Below are 26,256 nucleotides of genomic sequence, written 5' to 3' on the forward strand. Positions count from 1 at the left end.
GTAGTTAATAATATATAGTGTCAAAAGTTCAAGCATTTATTAAATTTCTTTTTTCTTTTGCATATTATTATTATTATTATTATTTTTGAATATATGGGAGGTTAATCCACAAATAACGTTATGAATTACACACAAGGATAACACTCCACTTTCGCTGCAAGAAAATATCAAAATAGCAACGGACTTTTCCGTTTCTAAAGCTTCAAAATCCGTTCCTAAATCAATTTAGTAACGGATTAGAAACCGAAATGGATCCGACACGCGAATATGATTCACCTAACCCGCAAGATAAACGGGTTAGGGTTGAGGTTAAATGGGTTCGTATCATAAATATATCACCTACTTATGACACGAATATAAACTGGTTGTATCACGGGTTGACACGTGGGTTAAGTGAGTGACCCATTTATTAAGGGTAAAAAAGTAATTTTATTGCTAGATACAAATACCCTAACTTTAAACCTAATTTTATGTAAATCACTCAAACCTATTCTCATCCTCTCCTGTGCTGCTCATCCCACATTCCCGCTTTGTCAATTTCATCAACATCAAGCCAAGATGATAAGGCAGCTGAATCTGCTATTGCCAACCATATGTTTGAGGTATTTATTATATAACTTCATATTATTTATTTCTTTTATGTAATTAAAAGCTTTTTATGCATTAATTAATATAATTTCATGTAAAAATTTGAAGGAATATGACTCTGTTGGTATGAATGATATTTTTCGACAAAAGAGTCAATTTGAGCTTTATCTTGATGAGACAAGGGTAGATAGTAGGGTTAAGATAGATGTATTATTATATTGGAAAGGAAACCAATTTAGCTATAGCTATTCCTATAACTATAGTTGCTTTTGAAAGTGTATTTATCAATAGTGGGAGAGTTCTTGATCAATATGGAAGTACACTTAAACCGGATGTGGTGGAAGCCTTGTTGTGTACTAGAGATTGACCATTTAGAGATCAAGGTATCTCATTCTTAAGTATCAATTTAAATGTTGAAATTTTCACTTTAGTTGCTTCAACTTTACTAATTAATTTTATCTTATTTGCTTTGTAGATGCAAATAAATTAGAGTTGGAAGAACTTACAAAATATGCTATGGAGCTTAATTTGGAGTCTATGGAATCACATAACTTAATTCATATTTGTCCTTCCTCCTCTAACTTTGTAGTTTAGATTATATTTATATATGTTTTATTTTAGAGTAATGCGAATGGTGGTTATTATTTAATTTGAGCTTTCATATGTATTTGTGACCCATTTAAACTTTTTTGTTATATATATATTTTTTAATTTTTAGTTTTGAATCTTGAAAAAATTATGCATTTTATGTATGAAAATTTATGCATTTTATGTATGAAAATTTATTTTTAAATATGATTTGAATTAAATAGGTTAAAAATATCATAGGTAGGTTAGGTGAGTCGTGTACAGTTTAACACAACCCACCTAACATGTTTATGAGTTTAGACAGGTTACACGAGTCGTACACAGGTTAACACGACTCACTTAATCTTATCATAACATTAGGCGGATTATAAGTATTGTATTCATGTCACCTGCCTAATTTTCGTGTCGTGCTCGTGTTTACAAATTTGACACAATTATTAAATGGGTCGTGTTCGTGTTGATCCTAACCGTGTCGTGTGTAAGGCGAATTCGTGTCGAACACGACACGCCAATCCATTTTGATACCCCTATCTGTTCCTATAGTGACAATGTAATTTTTCGTTGCTACTATGCATTAAGTCCGTTGTTAATTTTCTACCTCATAAGGAACGAATTTCGTCAATGATTCGTTTCTAATTCCGTTGCTATGTATGTTTCTATATTTGCTTCTTAACGTTTATATTGTTGCTAATTTCGGTTTCTAACATCAAAGAAAAATATAATCAAAATTTTTACAGTTGTTAAATCTTTTCTAAGTTTGTGGTTGACGCACATATCTGTCTTTACCGTTTCTAAATTCATTAATATTCGTCTGTTTCTCATATATTCCATATTTGTGAATATTTTATTTCTATTTTCTTTGTAATTTTGTAATTTGTATATTTTTACATAAAATTAATTAGAAATCAAATAAAAAAAAAGTAACATAAAATTGGCAATATATGTAAAATATCAAAATAACGAAAGTTGTTACAAATAGAATTAATTGTATCTCATATTGTACTAATTAAACTTGTATCTGCTTAGTACAAAGCAACTAAAATCTACCTAGATAATATAAAAACTCTTAACTATTGATGTGAGTATTTGAAGAAGTCTGTGATATGGTGGAATCGTAGATGTCAAATGAGTATGAACAAGCTCTGCAACTTGCTGTTGTGACTGCTACTGCAATAAGTCTTTCCTTCATCAAATCAATAATTAAAATTCCAGAAACAAACAAAAATGCATCTTAGCGTTTGGGAAAGCTGAGCCTGGTTAACACATGGCTGTCGTTGGAATCCTGTTTAACCAGGGCTGTCATTGGATTTCTGTTCTTCATATGGTAATGTTATCTGTATACTCTCTAAGAGAAATCAAGCCTTTGTTCAGCTCCAGGAGGTTCAATTATAGGACTCATTTTTTGTTTTTGAATGTTCAAATGTCAGAACCTATATTTTTAGTTTGTGCTGTGTTATAGTTAATCTCTATCCTACCATTTCTCTATAATTATAATGCGTTGAGTAGAAGTGTGCAAAATCAAGCATTAAATACATAAATTGCATAATGTGAAATGAACAACCATTATCTTAATTAGTTTAGCAATATCTTCTTCAATAGTTCCCCTATCTCTCCTATAAGAATTATATATGCCTGAAATGCATAAAACCACCTCTTTTAGCATGATTAGTAGATAAAACAAACAGAAAGGAAAAGTGAAAAACAACCATTACCAAACAATAAGTAAAATAAATTTGTTTCACCTCTAAAAACAAGGGAATGTGCTGAAATAAAAGACCAGCAGGGTCATCAATGACAAACAGCACAATCAAGGTGGTCAAAAGCCAAAGGCACATTCAAAGCCATATGTTTCTCCATTGCACAAAAAAAAAAAAAAAAAGGTAATAATAATAGTACTAAACCAGTTACTTCAGTGAAGCAAAGAAAATTTTCTAAAATATATATTAAATAAAATAATATGTTAAAAAAAAAGTGGAATAACTGATATAAAGAACATGAAATCATCAAGTTTAATTTTAAGCCTTGATGCTGTATATTGTTTAATTTTAACAATATACATCAAAAAACAACTGAATAATGCAATTATCTAAAAAATTACTTGAAAAAAAAAATGTGAATAAGGCTGAATTTCTAGAATAGCCTACAAGTCAGCATCAAATTTATGGTCTCACTCGGGTAATAAAAATAAATTTGAAAAGGTAGGTGGTCTTATCTAGTGACGGAGCCATGATTTTTTCTTAGGGGGCGAAAATTCATCATTTCATATGATAAATGAAAAATAAACCAATTAAAAATAAACGTTTTTAAATTGTCATATGAGCATCAACATGATTAGCATTAGTATTTCATAAAACAAGAACTTGTTAAAACAACATCATAAAATTATTAATTTATTACTTATATATAGAATTTGTTTGATAATTTTATTTCGATTATTATTGAAAGAACTATTTCTTTAATTTTAAAATTTTATTTTTAAAAATATTTTTTAGATGATCGTAAATTTTAGTCAAGCAAATGAAATTATGAAAATACATCATAGACTCTCATAGTCTCATTTATAGTAAAAACAAAAAAAAAAAAAAAAAAAAATCAGCTTTGAATAAAAAAATTTGTCAATTTAATTTCATATTATTTTTAAAAATGTTAAATAGAATCATGAGTTATGAGGTTAAATTCATCTCCTTAATAGATTAAATATCATATGTTTTTTAAATAAATTTAGAATTTTAAAATTGTTTCAAGTTGTTATAAGTATTAATTAAATAATCGCCTTTCAAAAAAGTATTAATTAAATAATCAGTAATAAACAATTAAATTTATAAATTTATAATACTATTATATATTATAATATTTACATGAATTTTTGTGTATTCATGAAATGAAATCAAACTTAAAACTAAAATTAAATAAAATGTAAAAATTAAATAAATGATAAAAATAATTCAATGGCAACAAAACCATACCTTACCATATTTCTTCTCTCTTTAATATAAAGTGTTTACTCTATTTAATAGTATCTATCTATATTTATATCTTTATCTATATAAATATATAAAAACAGAAACTTGAAAGCTAACATGACATAAAATTAGAGTTTTAATGTGTTGACTTGGCATTTGACTAGACATTCTTTATATTTTTAATTTAATTAATTTTTTTATATTTATAATTTTGTTATAAATTTAATGCATTATGTTAAATAATATTTATTAAATAGTGGTTTTGGATAAAATTTTGAGTGATTGTATTAATAGCATCAAAACTAATAGTTGAAGAATTGAAAAGACAACCTACTCATAAGGAATTTCTACAGTTTTCCTTTTCAATGTTAAAGGTTTTATTGTTAAGAATCATAAGGAATTTCTACAGTTTTCCTTTTCAATGTTAAAGGTTTTATTGTTAAGAATCATCCTTTGCAACTTTGTGCTTTATATTTACCTTATTGCAGTTTCTTCCTATCATATTTGTTTTAATTTTTTAATTTAATTTAAATTATAAGATTTCAAATATAGGACACATATTTTATAACTTGCATTGCTTTAAAAATATTACAAACTTTTACTTAAATTTAGATTACATGTCTAAAATTTAGATTACATGTCAATCCAATCTAAAATAAAAAATATTTTATAAATTTAAATATATACAAATTAATTCCACCTTTCATCATTCAATCAAATTATCTAAGTGAATTATTCAAGTGACAAAAAAAAAAAAAAAAAAAAAAAATTCAACATTCTTCTTAATTCTCCATCAAAATTGATAATAATATTTCACAGTCCGCGCATGACACGGACTCACGACTAATATATATATATATATATATATATATAGAAAATAGTAATTATACATGTAAATAAACTATATAGGTTCAAGCTATATATATAGAAAATAGTAATTTATACATAGCACCCAGAAAATTATTGATTTACCCAAAAGATATCCCAAATTAATAAGCAAAAAACACACACCATTAATTAGGAGAAAATAGAAACTGAAAGAAGTATTAATGGAGTATTATAATTTAAGGGCACTTGAATCCTTTTGGAACCTTCTTCCCACAATTGTTGAGGTACAAGCTCAAGTCAAGTGGAACATTTAGGTTTAGCCCCAACACATTAACTTTGATGGCAGTGCAAAGGCAAGCAGCAGCTTCAAGAGCAACAAGATTACCAAGAAGGCTACAGCAAGGTTGATTTGGAGGGATTTGAATAATCCCCCACACGTTGGCACATAGCTTCAGTTTTAGGGCATCAACAGGGCAAGTGCCAGTGGCAGCGGTTACCATATTGAAGAAGAGAAGGTTAAGGGAAATAAGCAAGGCGATGGAAGCTACAGCTCTTGAAGCCATTCTGGAATTTTTTTTTTTTTTTTTTTTTTTTTTTGAGATATAAATGAGCTTTTGTTTTGTTTTTAGGGTGACGAGAAATGGTGAAGGGGTTAAAGGGTGTTTATAGTGGGAGATTAAGACTGAGTTAATATTAAACAAATCAAGGATGTGATCCATGTGGACATTATTCAGCAAAATAGCTGGAATATGCGGTGAATAATATAAACGACGGTTCTTTTTTTATTAAAAAAATCATTAGTAATTAATCTATCACGGGTGCACTTTGATGAAGTGCGTAGTCTATGGAGGCACCCAATAATTTTATTTATATAGTTTTTAATTATTATTAGTTGCTTGTGGAATTATTAGTGACAATTATTTTATTACAATATGAATCCCCTCTTATAATTATTTTATTATAATTATTTAGTCGGTCCTTGATAATAAGGTCCGGATGCCGATGATTTATAAAAAAAAAAAAATAGCATTTTCAATTTTGTAATTCTTTTTCTATTCTAGAAAACTTTTTTATCATAATAATTAGAGTTTAATTTCTTACTTCCTCGAACTCTTTTTATTTAAGTTGAAAATGATAAATTTAAAATAGTCGAAGAATTCAATTAGCTATGCATGATTAGATAATTAGTTTCTTCATAATTTTTTAAAATAAAGGGTATAACGTTTCGTTTTCTCGTCTATTAAGATATAAAAACATAGGACTGTATTTTACTAACTTATCCCATTTACTTTTTCTGTGGGAAGAAAAATATTATGCAAGAATTAAAGGTATAATTCGTTAAAAATTGAAGATAGAAGTATGAATTTTATAGATTGCCAAAAAGAATTTTGCGAGTAAAGAAATTATTAAAAATGAATATCCAGCATTGGACCACACTTAGCTCAATACATGTGGGCTACCCCATGATCTTCGGGGCAAAATAGCTGGGAAGATACAATTGAAAATAAAAAATTTCCTCCTACAAGAAAATTCTACAAACCGCCCCACCTCAACCACCCCCCCCCCCCCTCTTTTCTCCATTAAAATTTTCTCATTTTCTCCACTGAAACACAAAAATCAACCATTTAGTTACAGGAAGGGGTTGATTCTTGTCTCTTATAATAACCCCTTCTCATATTTTTAGTTTTGTTGTAAATTTTCATATTTTTTGTTAAATGAATTATAGATCTACGTCTATTTTGGCTTATATTTATGTTATTTATATTTCTGCTATTATTTGTGTTTTATCTCCATCTTGTGTGGAGTTTATGGTCTCTCCATTTTAAGTGGAGTATTTTTTTTTTTTTTTTTGCATTTGTTTGGTTTTTATTTGGACAGGTGTGCAATTTGTGTAGAATTTTTCAAGTACACGATAATCTTTATCTTTTGGAATCTAGTAGTGCGACCTGTTCCTCGATTGGATTTGGTGGTTCAAATCCTTTGTGTTCATCATAAGCAAGTATTTCATGGATAATTAGGTCATATATAGAATATTCGAAGAGTTTATCTAATCAACCACTTTTAAATATCTATCAGTTTTTTCAAGTTCACCTTTTAATTTTTATTAGGATTTCTTATTAGATCAGGGAACAATAATTACATAATAGTTTTTGTTCTATGTCTGGTCTTCAGGAGAGGGATTATGTCCTCCCTGTATTATTTGTGTTAAGCTCTCAGAAATTGACGGTATGGAGAATTTAGAATTAGTCCCTTCTAGGCTTAATTGAGAATATTTATATTGATAGTGAGATAATTATAGTTGAATAAGGATAGTAGAAATCCTAGTTTATCTATTCATTAGAGTTTATTTAGGAGTCTAATATCTTTTTATATTATTCTTTTATATATTTTATTATTGTATATTATCAGTAGCCCCCTTAGTTATTTGGTCATTTCTATCCAAAAGATGTTGTCATGTGTTGTATTATATGTGTATACTTTATTTTTTATACTATGATTACTAATTATTATAGATAATTTTTGAGCATGGAGTTCCTTGACTATTCTTGTTAGTTCAACAATGGTCCTGTTTGAGAGAAACGAGGTGATGGTTCGTCTGCCTAAAGAGAACCTCAAGAGTCACTTCCTTTTAGTTTATTTAATGAAGAACACTTTTATTCATCCTCTTCGTATGATCTTGAATGTTGGCGTAATTTCAATTTCTAAGTGTTTCTAATAAAGTGTTTTCTATTGGGACGGAATTGGTGTATGTCAATTGTCAAAGCAAGGTTCTGCTTATCATCCCTAAGTGTGAACTTGTTCAAGTTGCCTTAATTAGAAATTTTATGGGCTAAGAGGGGCGTTTTAACTGGAGGACTGCTTAAGTCCGAGCCGAACTGGAGGACTATTTAACTCTGAGCCGAACTACAGGACTGCTTAAGTCCGAGCCGAACTGGAGGACTGCTTAAGTCCGAGCCGAACAGGAGGATTGTTTAAGTCCAAGCTGGTAGACTGCTTAAGTCCGAGCTGGTGGACTGCTTCAAGTCCAAGTTGATGGATTGCTTAAGTTCGAACTGGAGGACTGAGTATGTCTGAACTGATGGACTTGGTTATGGACCCCTTAAGTCTGAACTGGAGAACTGAGTATGACCGAACTGATGGACTTAGTTATGGACCGCTTGAGTCTGAACTGGAGAACTGTGTATGTCTAAACTGATGGACTTAGTTATGGATCTCTTAAGTTCGAACTAGAGAATTGTGCATGTCTGAACTGATGGACTTAGCTATGGATCGCTTGAGTTCGAACTGGAGAGCTATGTATGTCCGAGCTGACAGACTTAGCTATGGATCGCTTGAGTTCAAACTGGAGAATTGTGCATGTCCGCACTGACGGACTTAGCTATGGACCTCTTGAGTTCGAACTCGAGAACTGTGTATGTCCGAGCTTACGGACTTAGCTATGGACCGCTTGAGCCTGAATTGACAGACTTAGTTATGGACCGCTTGAGTCCAAATTGGAGAACTGTGTATGTCCGAGCTAATGGACTTAACTATGGACCACTTGAGTCCGAACTAGAGAACTGTGTATGTCTGAGCTGACAGACTTAACTATGGACCGCTTGAGTCCGAACTAGAGAATTGTGTATGTCTGAATTGACAGAATTAGCTATGGACTGCTTAAGTCCAAACTGGAGAACTATGCATGTTCAAACTGATGGACTTAGCTATGGACCACTTAAGTTTGAACTGGAGAACTGAGTGTGTCTGAACTGATGGACTTAGCTATGGATTGCTTAAGTCCAAACTGGAGAATTGTGCATGTTCGAATTGATGGACTTAGTTATGAACCGATTAAGTTCGACCTAGAGAACTTAGTATGTCTGAACTGATGAACTTAGTTATAGATCGCTTAAGTCCGAACTAGAGAACTGTGTATGTCCGAATTGACGGACTTACTCATGGACCGCTTAAGTTCGTATTGGAGAACTGAGTATGTCCGACCTGACGGATTGAGTTTTGGGAGAAGTAAAAAGGAATGCTGAAAAATTTATAAGTAAGATCCTTCAGGAAAAACTTAATGCATCATGTCTTACTTACCCTTATAAGGCATGGTACTTTATAGTGAAAAAACCTGAGATCTCATTATTATTTAAATTTAAAGTTACTTTACACCTTATTAACTGGAAATACAAGATGCCCTCTTTAGATTGTTTGCATTTCATGTCCGGTCGACTCCATGAATTTTCTTGAGCTTGTATGTACTTCTATGGGTAGTTCGGCACCCAAGGTCATTGTAGATGCTCAAATTTTACCCTTAAAGGTTCAGCGATTATACACCAATTTTTATATAAAGTTGGATCGGGATTTTCGATTGCTCTGATTTTTGGACCAATGGTCCGTGGCTGAGATTATCTACGTATTTAACCATTTTTACTTTTTTGAGTCACCAGACGTTTCGCGATGAAACCGAGCCCGGTGAGTCGTTTAGTCCACCCAGTACTTTTCCCGATGCACCATCTCGTTTTTGCGTATCACCTAGTCCATTTTAGTAAAAGTGGGCCCGATCCTATTACGGGGCCAAACAGTGACATTTTTCCCACGTCAACCTTAAATGGGGCCACCTCACCCTCAAATGTCTATAAATATACATTGGGGGTGAGTTAAAGGGGGAATTTTTGATTGCTAAGAGAAACTCTTGCAAATTTTTCTCTCAAAACTCCTTTAACCTAAAATCTATAACAAGTCTTATTGATTTGGATTTAGAGAGAAAAGTTTTCTAAAAGAATCAGAGTAAGTTGCAATCAATCTTTCTAAAAACACACATCTAATCTTGGATTTGGGACTATTGGATCAAGAGGCAAGTTGCTTGGTTTTCTTCATCCAATTTTGAACTAATCTTTAAAAAAATCATCAAAGGTAGTTTCTGAGAACCCTATCTACATTTCTACACATTTTTTTTCTTTCTTTTGATGCTTTGAACACCTCTTGTGGGTCTGGTTAAGAGGAAAACCGAGGATCAACCAAAAAAAGGGCATCTGTGCCTCTATGGTGCACAGCCTGGGGTAGTGGCGCAAGCCATTGTGTGTGGCATGCGCCACAGGCCCGTGGCTTGCACCACATTAGCCCAGATGCTCTGTTTTTGATCTGTTCTTCATCTAGACCTTCCTGATCTGGGAAGGGCCTCGCGACACTCCATGGGGTGCATGCGAATTCTATGTGGCACACGCCATAGCCCCTGCGGCTCAAGGCCCTTCATTTCAGAGGCCCAGAATGTTAAAAACTCAATAAATTCCCCTTTCTCAGACATCCAGTGACCTAACTCCAATCCTAAAAGGTTTGGGATACATATTTGATCACAAACGGATCAAATAAATACTAAAACAAAGTTAAGAGCTGTGATTGATGAATTTGTTCATCATCCTTGATGAACATCAAGATCATGAGCTTAAATTTTTATTAACCATTTAATTTCTCATCTTTTAATTAATGTTCTTTACATTACAAGCACTTTACTTTTCTATCATTTAATTTTATGCTCTTTAATTTAATGTCTTTATGTTTATTATTATGCTAATCCCTTATTCAACAAGTTCTTATTTTGTTCATGCATCATTTCTTCATTCTTATAAGTGTGTAATTGTTGGTTGATTGGGGTGTATGATCTTTAATTCTGGGAATATTCTTCATTTTTGTTGTTACGTTGTTTGTTTAGATGTTTATTTCTTAGTATGTTCTATTGTTTGTTATTACAAAATATAAAGAGATCTTAATGGATCTCATTAAAGAGCTTGTTTGTAATAAATAGATTGGGTTTAGGAAATTTGGAGGGGTGAGGGTAGATTGTAATAATTAGGATGATTTGTAACTCTTTTCTCCTTCCCCTTTCTTCATGAATGTTTTATATTTCATGTTTATTATGCTTGCAATAACTTGTGTGAATGACAAGTTTTCAAAAAATTGCATAAAAAGATTTAGACCTCAATTTTAGTTAATCGCATTATTTCTAATTGTGAATCTTTGGACAACGAGGAGGTCGGTTCAGCTGGGTGAAATGGGTGTCTAATACCTTTCCATTTCGTACCTAACTCCTGGACCCTGTCTTTGGTTTAAAACCAGATTAGTTGATTCCAAAGAGTCGATTAATTCGAGAATTTTCTCTAATAAGAGTGGCGAGTCCAAATAAAACTCTTACCAAAGTAAGAGAACCTATTTTAGAGGATTAAGAATGAGTTAATAAAGAAAACCGATTTACAAAATAAAATGAACCAAGCCCGTTCGATTTGATTCTTTCTAAACTTTTAGGAAAAATCACGCGTCCTCATGCATTTATTCAACTGTTCAATTTTGGGTTCAAATAAGAGAGTTGACTCCAAGAGTTATTCAACTATTCACAAATCTTTAATAACACCATTAACTTTAAATTGAGTTTACTTTTTGTACTTATAAATTTCATTCATGCATTTATTCTCTTTTTAATCTCCTTTCTACCCTAAACCTTAAAGGTGGTATTGGGGATTGTGATCCTTTCACTCTACTCGACTTTTTGGATCTGCCACTAATATACACCACCCATAAGTCAAGTACCATTTGGAATATCAAAAGAATTAGCACAATCCATTATCACCATTATGCTTAGACCCAAAGCAAATGGGAGAAAACAACCAATTCTCGCTTATAGAACCCAAGACTTAATAAGCCCGACCTAAGCTCATGTAATTGACCCTATTCCTTCCTATAGGTTTACCTTAATAAGTTTATGATTGTTGCACTCATACAATAAAAGCGAAAGACGTCGGTCCAAAACCCTATGATGGTTTATGGGCCTAACCTATATGTCCTAGGGTTTAGAAAGACTATGACCTCGAATTATGTGTGGGAGATATAAGGGTGGAGATCATGCATTTCCCGATTCCCATCCCCTTTATTTGTATATAATTGCTATAATTGTGTTGTTCTTTATTCATGCATCACTTAACCTATTTTCTCGTAGCCATATAGTATATTCTATCATGACTCAATCCCGACGTTCAAAGTGCTAAAGGGCAAAAGACTTAAGAGAGGTGTTGGAGGCAAAACGAGCTAAAAGAGCTCTTTCCAATAGTAACTACAAGGCCGAAGCCCAAGTGCCGAAGAGGGAAGCTCCTCTGATTCCACCTCCAATAAAGGAAGACCAATTAGAAGAGGCTCATCAACTCTTGCTTGAAATAAAGCAAGCGCAACTTGAAGCCATGACTCTCTTCTAAGGCGTGGAGGCGCGATTTACACTCATGCGCAATATCACCAACCACCTTATGGAAATTGGCCACTTCACTCTAAAGGATGCAGAGCCATATCAAACCTCTTAGGCTTTGAGGTTTGAGTATTGTAAATATTTAGTTAGGGCCTCAAAAGAATAATGATTGTAAAAAGTCTAATTTTGGAAAGTAATGAAAGAGTTTATTTTTGAGCCAAATATTATTAATGCCAAAAGAAAAGAAAAATAATAAATAATAATAATAAACAAAAGAGAGAAAAAGGTCTCAAATATATATAAATGAAGAACTCTGCTAAAGTATTATCACGCTTGAGGCAAAAAGAAAGGGATGCAAAAATGAAAAGCAATGAGGTCATTATAAGTGTTTGGCTAGAAAAATAGGGCACGTTTTGCTCCTAATAGGTCTCAAGAGCCTTTCTCCGATTTTGAATTTGAGCCGTCGCGATAAAGCCATAATCGAATACAACATTAGTTGCATCTCACGATGTTATAAATATATGATTGCATTGCTGTATGTCATTCCATATCCATGCATCCACACATACATGCATCACGTCATGTTTGCTAACGTTTATCTTATGTAGTCAAGATTGCACCTCGTAAAGATAAAGCTCCACAAGAAGGTAGCTGGTTAAGAGCAGACAATCGCCTAGTTAGAGTTGAAGAACCTTCAACCCCCTCTATTTTGCTTGATTCTGCACCTCCTGGTTCTTCGGGCTCCTGCTGTGAGATTGAATACTCTCCAGTTTAAACAGATTTGTCAGTCCTAGCTTATACTTCTGCTAATAAAATGGCCGAGACCAATGTTCCTCTATCTGATATTGAGAAGATGATTAGGAAAATACTGGCATCTATCCTCGAGAAGCTCCTACGAACCGATAAGGGTAAAGAGTAGGTGGTGATTGAGGATGAAGAGCCTAAAGTTCAGTCTGAAAGAAAATGACACTTGGTAAGATGAAGAGTTTTTCTTTAAGAAGATGCCTACGAGGAAGTCTGAGCCTGAGTCAGTTGTATCAGAAAAGTTTGAAAAGCTGGATAAGAAGCTTGAGAAGTTGCATGTGTTCATGAAGTCCAAGGGAATGGACCAATACATCGACATGATGATGATGATCATGAGAGTTGGAGTTCAAGCAAACTACACCCATGACCTATAAGATGCCGAAAGTGGCAAAGTAAGATCGTAACGGTGACCCGAAGGTGTACCTCATACAACACAAGTTGATCATGGAGTTGGCAGGTCTGCCATCAAGGGAAATTCTAAAAATGTTCTCGATGTCTGTAACAGGGTCTGCCCAAACTTGGTACTACAATCTCGAAAAGAAGATAAGAAGAGATTGGAATCAGCTTACGATGATTTTCCTTGAAGAATATGTTTACAATCTTTAAATGAGTGTTAATCTAAGGGATTTGGAAGCAACTGTGCGAAAGTAAGACGAGACCTTTACTAACTATATGGCTAGATGGAGAGACAAGGTCATGCGGATGAGGAACCGTCCAGATACCAAGGAGCAGATCAAGATCTTTATAAAGGGGACTTTGCCGACTTTCCATGAAGAAGTTGTACTACATGCCACTAACTGAGTTTTCACTAGTATATGAGGTGGGAACTGCTATCAAGGACAAAGATTAGAGAAGACAAGAAGTATGGGAACCGCGCCGGAAGTTTCAGTAAATCTGGGTTCCAAAGGTCAAGTTCGTCAGCCAAGACCCAAAGTACCAACAAGAACACAACAGCTGCCACTCTAGATCTGAGAGCTAGAAATGTACCAATGAGAAGATTTTCAAGTTTTAGTAAATTTGGGTTCCAAGGGTCAAGTTCGTTAGCCAGGACCCCAAGTACCAATAAGAACACAACAGCTGCCACTCTAGATCTGAGAGCTACAAATGTGCCAATGAGAAGATTTTCCAATTTTGGCACTCCTCTCTCTAGAGTATTTGAGAAAGTAAAATCAGTGGATCTGTTACAACCTCTTGCACCAAGACCTCCTCCGACAACTCTGCCAAAGAATTTTGATCAAAATGCTTATTGTCACTTCCATCAAAGCAAGGGCCACACTACTGATAACTATTTGTGATTAAGGCACGAGATCCGAAACCTAACAAATGATGGCAAAGTGACTGATCCTGAAAAGTCAAGGCCTAGCATGAGGACTAATCCACTCCCTAATTTCCAGAACGTGCAGCCTCCTAAAAACTTGTATATGGTTGAGTTCGGAAAGACTCCCGAGGAGGTGTTGGCCGAGTTTGAGGAAGAGGAGGAGGAAAGAGAGAGGGAGATGCTGTTGGAACAGATCTATGTTATGGTGCTGAATGTCTGGGATAGTGATGAAGAATGGATGGACCAAGGTGAAGAAGCTTGGGTAGGAAGTGGAGATGAGGTAGTTGTGCATCTCGTTACTCTAGACGTATGGAGTAGTGAGGAGGAAGAAGAGGCAAGAACTATAAGCCACATGACCCGAAACGGTGGGATCTATCAGCCAGATATGATCAAACAATGAGAAGAACAGGAAAAGGCAAGCTCATTGGGTATGCCAAAAACTAAAACTGAAGACGATGCTTTAATTAAACAAATGAAGAGAACCCATGCAAATGTAAGCATGTGGGACCTGCTAGTATCATCAAAGAAACACCGTGAGGCTTTACTGAAAGCAATGGTGGAGATTCTTGTTTCATCATCCATCTCTCTGGCTGATTTGGTATGGTTAGTTCAGCATAACCCCCTCTCTATCACCTTTTCTTGTGATGAACTTCCTCCTGAAGGAAGGAATTGCACCAAACTGCTATTTGTAAAGGCTGAGGTCAGAGGAAAAGTCACCGGTAATATGATGATAGATGACTGGTCAGCCCTGAATGTGTGTCCTTTGAAGCTACTTTCCAAGTTCAAGATGGAATTGTCTGATTTGGAACCTTTTGATGTTGTGATTAGAGCTTATGATGACTCCAAGAGGTAGTGGAGGCTATTTTTAAGATAGTGTTAAGGTGAGACCAATAGAGAAGGAGACTGAATTCATCGTTATTGATATCCCCCAGTATTTGCCGTACTCATGGGGCGCCCAGGGTACCATTCCTTGGGAGGGGTACCATCAACGCTACACCAGAAGATAAAATTTCCATTCAATGGTGAAGTCACCGCCATTCCTACTGCTAGTGAAAGGGGTGTAGTTACACTCAATATAGACAAGCAAGTAGTCCTCCTATGGCCCGATTTTCAGATTGCTATTTTGAGCATTGACATAGGGCCCACTGTCTCCAACATCATGAAGAAGATGAATTATGAAGAAGGTAAAGGGCTTGGAAAGAATCAATAAGGCATCACAGAGCTACCTAAAATCCATACTTAAAGAAACCGCATGGGCCTTGGGTACAAAATTGAGAGCACACCATTGAATACATACGGCTGGTTGGACATGGATGGACGATTCGTCCTTTCGAGTGAGCATTGCTCTCCATGTCTACCAATTGAGCCATTGGAACACAAAGGGAAGATGTACCCAGGTCTTGCGATATTTGAGGATGTGATTGACATCTTGGCGGTTGAGCCCAAGGAGGCTGAGTCAAAGAAAGAGAAAGAATCAAAGAAAGAGGGGGTTGAGGGGCCATAAGCGACCGAGGAGAAAGAGAAGAAAGAACAAGAAGAGGGACAAGTTGCCCAAGAGAAGGAGGAAGAAAGTAATAAAGGGAAGGCGAGCATTGACAAAGAGGAAGAAGACCTTACTAAGCAAGTTTTGAAAGTAATAAGGGCTTGTATCAAGGAAAGCTTTGGAGAAGCTGAGGCCTCTTCTAATGTGTCCATTTTTGTTAGAGATGAATCTGATTGTAACGAACTATCCATGCTTTTCAATGAAATGAATTTTAATTTTGCTTACCTATTTAATGTCTTTCCTGATGGTTCCATTCATCGAATAGATAAGCACATGCGCATATTTGACATTAACTCATCATGCATGCTTGAATTTAATATTGGCACAAAAGATAATCCATGAATTTTATTAATTGGGCTGAACCTAACGCCCGAGTTAAACACAAAATTTCAAAGTCTACTCATGAACAAAAAGGAAGCCTTCACTTGGAGTTTGAGGACATGCCAGGGATAGACAGGTCCCTAGCCGAGCACACAATCCCTCTTTATCCTAGAGCTAATGTAACACCCACCGACCAATCCCGGAGAACCAGATGGTGGATGCCACAATCGGTGCCGGAGCACCGTCTTATGTCATTTATTAAAGCTAGATCACAAATTAGAAGTGGTTAAATTTTCATAAGGAGGCAAGTAATTAACATTTTGTTTTTTTTTTTTATACAGAAATAATGTTTAAGGAATTTCCTACGAAAATTTCGCAAGAGTTTCCCCTAAAAATTAACTTGCCACACAAAGAAAATATACACACTTCCAATTTTCTCCAAACCCCCAAAACTCCAATTCAACACAACATACCACAAGCACTTCTAAATATCCATCAACATACGCATAATATTCTAAACACATTCTTTTCAAGGAATCTATAATCATCATACACCAAAAATATAATAAGATGTTATTTCCTTAAATAATCATAACTCTTAATACATTATAAACTTATTATATCCAACCTCCACAACACAATATTTATATACATGCCAAAAATCACCATTTACAAAATATCCTACCCAAAATGTGATATCTACTCTGATGCTCCTCCTCTAGTCTTGAAGAACACCCTCCGCTCCTAACCTGCGCGTGATAAAAATCAACGCGCTGAGTGGAAGACTCAGTGGTGCTAAATAACCAACAATTTAATTAACAAAAATAGCCAAGGCAAATCTTAAATTACTCAACTATATAAATACCGAAAGCGCATTCATTTAATTCAAATACTTTGAAAGCAATGAGAAGATTATAAATACAAATATGTCTTCATTCTTTTATAGCAACAATAAAATTTCATTTTTCGTTAAGGCTCGTACTCATGCAGAATGAACATAAGCAGATTTGATCGTGGCCTATATTAGCGCCACCCCCATCACATACTCGTGGCCTATGAAAGCACCACCGTGGCCTATGAAAGCACCACCCCCATCACACAATCGTGGCCTATGAAAGCACCACCGTGGCCTATGAAAGCACCACCCCATCACACAAATAAGCGCGTCCGCCTATTATAAGGGCTGATAACCCTAGCACATGATCATAGCTTCACAATAACAAAATCAATCTCATCATACCATGTTTCAATCATGCATAGTAGAGCCCAAATCAAAATCATTCTTTCACAAAAGCAATAATTCTTAATCAAAACCTCTTCGTTTCTTAATACTTATCAGTTCAAAATTTTCACTAAAACATTATAGATATATATAGACTTAATATAGTATAAAAGTACATAAATCAAGAACTTTTCAGCATTTTCATAAACTTGCCCTTTGCTGGATTTTTAACACATAATTTGAGTTATGGGCCTCCAAATTGAATGAAATCAGATTCATTAGAAAGCTAAGAAAAAATGCTATAAATTTTCAGAAGGGACCACAGCCCAGATCAAACAGGAAGATAGCAAACAAAAGCTCAGAATACAGACCAATAGATCAGACCTGATTCAGCAGAACCAAGTCCAATGTTTCTTGAATTCCTACTTCACCCAACACTCAAATGAAACCAATCCAGAACGAGAGAATTCTAAAGACACAGGGAAACAAATTTTATGAAGAACTCAGAACCTAATCTTTTCATTAGAGTTGCCAAAATGGGGACTCAATTTAGTAATGCATGTGGCCCGACACAACAGAGTCAGTTTGGGTGTTTCAGCCATAAGTTGAGCTATGTATCTCCAATTTGGACACAAGAGGATGTGTTGGAAAGATAAGAAGTAAAGCTATAACTTTTATGAAGAACATAAGACATTATTTTGCCATTTGAGTGGTCCAAATGGACAATCATTTTGGATAGACAGGTAAGACATCATAACAGAACCAGTTTTGGTATTTAAATCATAAGTTGAGCTAAAAGTATTGGAATTAGACATAAGAATATGTGTTAGAAAGCTGAGAAATAGAGCTACAACTTTCATGAAGAAGTCAGAAACAAATGGGAAGTACAAAGGGGTCGCAAATGAGTTCCAATCCCACGGCAGAACATATCTCACATTAAAATTCAGCAATATAACCAAAACATACAAAGTTCCCAAAATATATTCAAAACCCTAACCATGTAAAAACAACTTAAACAAGTGAAAATATTATTGCACTAACCTTATTAACAAGCTTGAAAAAGCTTGGAAAGCCTTACTCCTTGGCTTTCTCTTTACCCTTTGAGGATGGTTCTCCAACCTCTTCAAAGCATGAAAAATCAACATTAAAAGCAAAACTTGACAAAAGAAATAGTTGGAGCATGATTTAATGCATCAATAACATGTCTAAACCATGAATTCTACTTAACAATTCACAAAACTCAAAAACCACAACTTACTTGCTTCAATAGTAACTTCACTTCTCTTTGCTTTTAATCACCAATCTCAACTTCTACTACTTAATTCTTAAGCATTAAGTCCTATTCTATGGTTTAATTAGGTAGTTTGGTGGTAAATTTGGAGGTAAGAAAATGAAGAAAATGAAAGAAGAAGGAAGAAGATGGAAATGGCGTGGATAAGAGAAGAGAAGAAAGAAAACAAATGTTGTGGTGTTACTTTAAGGTGCCAAAGTCAAATTTGACTTCCAAATTTCATGCCAAATGTGTGGCTAAGATTAAGTCCTAAGTAATCTCATCCAATGGCTCTAAATATTCCTCAAATAATTCTCTTCTACTTCTTATTTAACTCCACCAATAATTAAATGAACTCCACTAAAATAATTCCAATCATGCAAACATGCTCCAAAAACAGTAAATAAAATAGTAAATAGGCACAGTAATTTTTCCGGACTAAAATAATACCAAGTCCCGGAATGATGGTACTATTTACAAACCGGTAAATCACTATTACCGACACTAAAAGAAAATCAGTCTGTTACAGCTAAGCCAGTGAAATAGAAGAGAAGGAGGTTGAGACCATAATGGACCGAGAAGATTAAAGTGGAAGTGACCAAGCAGATAGACGCAGGATTTCTAGAAGTGGTTCACTACCTAGATTGGCTGGCAAATATAGTCCCAGTCCCTAAGAAAGATGGAAGGGTCAGAATGTATGTAGACTATAGGGATCTAAACAAAGCATCACCAAATGATGATTTTCCTCTCCCTCATATTGATATCTTGATCAATAGTGCAACAATGATGGATGCTACTCTATTATGGATGGGTTTGCAGGGTATATCTAAGTTCTCATGGCATTATTGGACAAGGTCAAGACAACATTTGTGATAGAGTTTGATACTTTCTGTTACCGGATGATGTCTTTGGCTTAAAGAATGCCGGGGCTACTTACCAAAGGATGACAACTACAATATCATGACATGATCGATAAGGAGCTAGAAGTCTATATTAATGATATGATTGTCATGACTAGGACACTAGAAGAGCATCCAGCAGCCTTGGAGAAGTTCATGGACAGATTGATCAAATACAAGCTACGGTTGAACCCAAAGAAGTGTGTGTTCGGGTTGACTCTCGGGAAAGTGCTAGGATTCATAGTAGGACCAAAAGGAATAGAGATCGATCCAGACAAGATCAAGGCTATCCAAAAGATGGAGCGCCCAAGATAAAAAAGCAAGTGAGAAGCTTTTTTGGGAAAGATTTAATATATCAGTAGGTTCATATCAAAGTTGTCTATAGTATGTGATCCAATCTTCAAGCTTTTAAGGAAAGATCAACCAATAAAGTGGAATGATCACTGCCAAACAACTTGACGCGAAACCCTATGGAAATTAATTCCAAGAACTCTATGACAAGATTTGGGATAGATCAAAGATCAAACTAAACTCCCCTCTATGGCACCCAAAGCTTAAAGAAGCAAGAACACCAATAATAGAGTAAAGAATAAGATAAACACCACAAATAAATTGATAAGTTTACCTTGATTCTTGATGCAATTAGAGGAATGCACTCTCACAATAACTCTAATCAAAGGAACACGCCTAAGCATGAACAAATTTGGAGAATTTCTATTTCATTGAATTGTGTTTTGTTGTACAAAATAACAAGCTATTTATACTAAATCTAAGAGGTCCTGATCCTTAAAGGATTGATGATACGGATCCACTATCACCAATCACCTATGGAGCTCAAGGAAACAAGGAGCATAACAATGGCAATCCATTAGTACTTCCTAGTGGACCAATTACAAGGAGCCGTGCAAAGAAATATGGAGCAACCATGTCCTTATACATTCAAGAACAAGTCACACAAGAGCTCCATGACCTTACTTTCAACAAGTGCTATGAAGAACTTAAAAGTACACCTAAGTTTCTCACATTAATAGAAGCACAAGTTGAGATGGAATCTGAAATTCCAGCCTATGGTATGCCCAAACCGTGCTAGGTTAGCACGCCCAGGCCGTGCCCGCGTTTAACTTGCGAGAGGAAACAATCACCATGAAGCACGCTTATGCGAATTGGCACGCCCACGTCGTGCCAACGTCTACCTCTAGCGAGATTAGTTAGTCCAATTTTGCTTATTTTGAGTTGTATCAATAATAATGGGTTGGGCCTCCGCTAATCTAAACCAACTAAGGATAAGACTAGCAAAGCTTAACAACTTAAGGATTTGGATTAACTAATCCAAATCAACTAAAGATTAACTAAATCTAAACAAATCAAGGATAAAATCCAAGGGGGGCCGAATTATAGGAGGCCTAACCCATTATTATTGATACAACTCAAAATAAGCAAAATTGGACTAACTAATCTCGCTAGAGGCAGACGCTGGCACGGCCTGGGCGTGCCAATTCGCACAGGCGTGCTTCATGATAATTCGCAAGTCAAACGCGGGCACGGCCTGGGCGTGCTAACCTAGCACGGTTTGGGCATGCCATAGGCTGGAATTTCAAATTCCATCTCAACTTGTGCTTCCATTAATGTGAGAAACTTAGGTGTACTTTTAAGTTCTTCATAGCACTTGTTGAAAGAAAGGTCATGGAGCTCTTGTGTGACTTGTTCTTGAATGTATAAGGACATGGTTGCTCCATATTTCTTTGCACGGCTCCTTGTAATTGGTATACTAGGAAGTACTAATGGATTGCCATTATTGTGCTCCTTGTTTCCTTTAGCTCCATAGGTGATTGGTGATAGTGGATCCATATCACAACTTTCGATAGAATCAAGGAATATTTGTCAAGTCCCCCGGTTTTGTGCTCATTGAAGCTAGGGAAACCCTTAGTTTTGTACTTGACAGTGGAAGATGCTGGAATTGGAGCCATGTTAGCACAAGCTGAAGAAGTCAGTGTTGAGAAGGCAATGTATTACTTAAGAAAAAAGCTTCTTCCAAATGAACATAAATATAACTTGATTGAAAGAACTTGCTGAGCAATGGTATGGGCTACCAGGAAGCTTCGACAGTATTTTCAGTATTATAAGGTGATAGTGGTATCAAGAATAGATCCGGTCAGATATTTCTATGGAACACGAGCACTAGTGGTGAAGCTAGTAAGATGGCTATTTCTGTTGTCCGAATTTGATATTGAATATGCTACAAAGAAAACTGCCAAAGGACGAGTAGTTGCTGACTTTTTGGTAGCACATCCAGTAGAAGATAATGAGTAATGGGAGATTGATTTTCTCGATGAACATTTGAATTTAATAGAAAAGAAAGGATGCAAGCTCTACTTTGATGGTTCAGCTCATAGCAAGGGAGCTGGAGTAGGCATTTTGCTAGAATCTCCATAAGGAGAAGTTACCCCATATTGAAGAGATTACAATTTGTAGTTACGAATAACATGGCATAATATAAAGCCTACTTGTTTGGGTTAGAAGCACTGATTGTAGTTAAAGCTGAAGAAGTTGAGGTTATTGGTGATTCTAAATTGGTCATTGAGTACGGTAACGGCAATTGGGAAGTTAAGGAAGAAAAGTTGAAGCCATATATTGACTACCTGTACATTGTTATTCAGAACTTTAAGAGAATGACCTTCACACACACGAGCAGAGTAAAAAACCGAGTACCAGATGCCTTGGCTAATTTAGCATCAGCTTGGGAAGAGGTTTCAGTTATTCTTAAGAAACCGTTTATGATGTCTTTGGGTAGCATCCCGTGTTATGAAGGTGAAAGGATTATGGATATCGAGGAAGAAGAACAACCATGGTTTTATGATGTCCTGCAATGGATGATTGAAAGGGTTTACCCCGATTCAACAACTAGAGATGACAGAAGAGCTATACAGCGTTTGGCATTACAATTTGCAGTCTTAGACAGTCAATTGTACAAAAGAATGTTAGATAGAGTACTGTTAAGATGCTATCAAGGAAAAAAGCTGAAGGGATTATGGAACAGATCCATGCAGTGGTTTGCGGCACCCATAACAATGGGAAAGCACTAGCTAAGAAAATTCACAGATAGGGATTCTTTTGGTGAATAATGGAAAAGGATTGTATTTCTTTTGTGAAAAGATGCTTTGAATGTCAAATTCATGGAGACTTGAGTCACATTCCACCTTCAGAATTACATCCTTTTATCTCGTCATGGCCGTTTACAGCTTGGGGAATAGATATTATTGGCAAGATCTCACCACCTGCATCTAATGGACATGAATTTATAGTAGTAGTATTGGATTATTTCTTAAGATGGGTTGAAGCGGAATCTTTCAAGAATATTGGAGCTAAGAAAATGGCCAAATTCATTGGAAAAAACTTGATCTTTAGATATGGAATTCCCCATCATATGGTGACAGATAATGGACTTCAGTTCCAAGCAGAAGTAAAGACATTATTAAAAAAGTATGGAATTAAGCACCATAAATCTTCATTGTACCGACCACAAGCTGATGGGGCAATGGAAGCCGTAAATAAGAACATCAACAAGATATTGAGGAAAATGGTAGAAAATCACCTTGATTAGGTGAATAAGCTGCAGTAGGCTTTGTGGGGCTATTATACCATAACCAAATATGTGAATGGGACAACCCCTTACTCCTTGGTCTACGGAATGGAAGCCATACTATCAACAGAGGTTGAAGTGCAGTCCTTACGCATAATGATGGAATCCAAGATTCTAGAATGTTAATGGGCAGGAAGTCACTATCAAGAATTAGCACTCCTAGATGGAAAGAGGCTTAATGCTTGATTCATGGATCATTTGTCTAAAAGAAGGATAGCTAAGCACTTCAACAAGAGAGTTCATCCGAAGATATTGAGAGTAGGGAATTTAGTTCTGAAACAGATGCGGCCAAACACATATGACCCAAGGGGAAAGTTCAAGCCTAACTGGGAATGCCCATTTCTAATCAAGAGAATGTTTTCCAAAGGTGCAGTGAAGCTGTCAGACATAGAAGGCAATGACTTTACTAAACCTATCAATTTGGATAGAATGAAGAAATTTTATGTATAGCTTGAAACGTTTATGGCAAAGCCCAATTATTTTGTGTTCTTATTAACTCTAAAGCATGTTATGCTAAGTTTATGTTAATATGCAAATGTTGTGAATTTATTTTGATGTAATAGAATAACAGGAAATATATCAAGCATTTTTAAGCAAAAAGACATTTTATTCATAAAAAGTGCATACATTCAGAAAATGCACCATTAATAATTGTCTAGTACATTTCATTAGAAAGCGAGATAAAAGCATCTACATGCCAGGTCGTAACAGAAATTTAGCTGTCAACAGATTAGCCGACTTCAGAATAAGCATGCAGCTAAGAGTGGTACGAGTTTGAAGTGAAAGTATTGGCCGCATCAGAAATGGGTATAGTCTTGCGACTAGGCTAAGTTGAAATAAAGTGAGACAAAAATCATTGCGAAATAAGGCTACCCTTAAATCGTGTGTAATTAGGGACAACCTGATGACGACTGTACTGCCTAGCTACTCGGCTAGGATAATAAGCCACTGCCTTGTTCAAGCCACATAGGGGCGCACAGAGCATGTAAGAAGAAACTGTGACTCGCTCTATGAACCACCAGGGACAAGTCCATCTGACTTCCTCAGAGTTGAGATCTTGAAAAATAGCAGTCCAGTCTTCCACAGTCTCGCCAGTGAAATGGCGGTGACGTCGGACATAGACTTGTGGTCTATAATCAAACATGATATGGTCCAATGATGGATCCATCACCTATAGCATCTCAAAAGCCCACAACTACAAATGCATGTAAAAAAAAAGGAAAAAAAAAAGAAAAAGAACAAAAAGAAAGCTCGTTAAGTCGAAAACCCGCAAGGGCAGCTTAAGCAAAAGTTAGAGCATAAAATACAATAATAATAAAAGGTAAAAGGAAAGGAAAAATGCATTTACTTACAGTAGAAGCGTACTCCCCATCAGACGGAGTATCGAGCTAGGGTCCCGAGCATGCTCTCCCAGCCGAATTTAGGTTTAAGCCAAAATTAGGGGGAAAGGCATACTACGCTTAACCATTTGCTCGACTATGGGCACCAGCCTAAGGCTACCGTAGCCGTCAATGCCACTAAGTAGCAAGTACTGATTAAGAATGTAAAAATAGACAAGAGAAGGCCAGTACAAGCTAGTGTAGTCCATACTCAATATACAATCTACAAGCAATCGAAGGGGCATAATGTTAGCTCCAAAGTCATAAAACGGAATCTCGTAAACCGAGAAATCGAAAACAGGCAAGATCAATGAAGCATGGTCTATATCTAGTCGGAGCACCACAGCAATTTCTTCTACCACGGTTATTCTCCCAGAAATGATGTTGAATTCTTCAAAGAACAGATAAATATGAAAGCCATTGTGACGAAATAAGTTGTCTGAGGATAAAAGTGCTATATCAACCACTGTAGCAATCCGGGTTGAACTCGAATGTTTCGTTAATAGCTTAGCCCATTGAGTTTGAATGGTGTCAATAAATTGCAATCCTCACAGCTAAAACTACGAAAAAATGCTTCAAAAGTAGGTACCAAAGACCGATGCATGAAAAACGAAGAAGAAATGAAGAGTTTGGGAAGATTTTTGAATGAAGACTTAGTCTGGAATGAGAATAAGAGCTTTTCTAATGTGTAAACGTATTATGAGCTTTTACGGCAAAGAAACAAAGGATAGGTTGATAGCTGGCTGCCAATGCAGTATTAGTGGCGCACGCCACTGGTTAGCAGTCATTTGGAGAGAATTCCATTTTTTATTGCTTTTCAATTCTTGGATTCAACAAGCAACATAAATGTCAGCTATAAAGCACAAAATACACCAATAACACTCAAAAACATGTGAAGAGACAAGCTTATGGCCTTCATATATATGAAAATAATCATTCTTCATAAGATATTCTCCAAATTGGGTCCAAACTACAAAAGCAGTGAAGAGAAAGAAAAACAAAAGAATAAGCTGGGGCAGCTGGCTCAAGACATATTGGAAGTCTTCTCCTCCGAATCCTAACTGCCAGACTATCTCTTCAGCAATAGCTGGCCAATGCCCAGCTCCACGACCAGCAAGCTTGCTGCTTTGTGCTGCGTCCCTCGACCTCGACCAGCAGGAAGCACCATGCTAGCTCTCTACATACATTCATAAGCGGCAGTAAATGCATTTGATGCATACATGGCATATGCATTGCATGTTTTCTCTTGTGTTGTTGTCTGAGAGCCTCGCCACCCCCAAGTTGAGGCGCGTCGTTTCGTATAGCTGGCACACCTCATTATAGTTGTCAATGGACACCTGCAAATAAGAAAGGGGTAGAGGCAGCCAATAAGAAAGCAAAATAATAAAAGAACAGTTATTAGAATAAAAAGCAGAAATTGCTCACATAGGTGTAGCTAGACGGAGACATCCAGTACGGGCTCACAAAATGTGTATCCATTATGCCTTGAGCAGTTTGACCTATATGGTCCAAAATAAAGGAGAAAGAGGCACTTGGTCCTGTTGACGCATGTCTTTATGCCCCCACCTAACCCAATGAGGATACAAGGATGCGGAATGAAGGGTTATTGCTATCTAGAAGTCTTTTAATCCAAGGATTTAAATTAGACCAATGTAAATGTGTCTAGATTGCGTAAGAGTTGCG

General features: G+C 35.7%; 2 protein-coding genes and 1 long non-coding RNA gene across 4 annotated transcripts; 2 read left to right on the forward strand and 1 right to left on the reverse strand.

Annotated features, from left to right (window-relative positions):
• The first annotated feature begins 492 nt into the window (after positions 1 to 492).
• LOC119369857 (uncharacterized) lies at positions 493 to 1,260 on the forward strand. Of its 2 annotated transcripts, none has more exons than XR_005177432.2 (3): positions 493 to 602; positions 865 to 971; positions 1,064 to 1,260. It is a non-coding gene; the product is annotated as an uncharacterized LOC119369857 (long non-coding RNA). The 2 variants fall into 2 exon arrangements; XR_005177433.2 differs by having other exon boundaries at positions 880 to 971.
• A 3,943-nt stretch (positions 1,261 to 5,203) lies between these two features.
• On the reverse strand, positions 5,204 to 5,530 carry LOC105637420 (14 kDa proline-rich protein DC2.15). Its single transcript, XM_012220872.4, has one exon. The coding sequence runs from the start codon at positions 5,528 to 5,530 to the stop codon at positions 5,204 to 5,206; it is 327 nt and encodes a 108-aa protein (XP_012076262.2).
• A 15,069-nt stretch (positions 5,531 to 20,599) lies between these two features.
• On the forward strand, positions 20,600 to 22,637 carry LOC149495596 (uncharacterized). The gene is made up of 2 exons (XM_089723211.1): positions 20,600 to 20,624; positions 22,054 to 22,637. The coding sequence occupies exons 1-2, from the start codon at positions 20,600 to 20,602 to the stop codon at positions 22,635 to 22,637; spliced, it is 609 nt and encodes a 202-aa protein (XP_089579337.1).
• The last annotated feature ends 3,619 nt before the right edge of the window (positions 22,638 to 26,256 follow it).

This window comes from Jatropha curcas, chromosome 6 (genome assembly GCF_041381405.1).
Source record: "Jatropha curcas cultivar XTBG-Jc1 chromosome 6, XTBG_Jcur_1.0, whole genome shotgun sequence".
Classification (NCBI taxonomy): Eukaryota; Viridiplantae; Streptophyta; class Magnoliopsida; order Malpighiales; family Euphorbiaceae; genus Jatropha; species Jatropha curcas.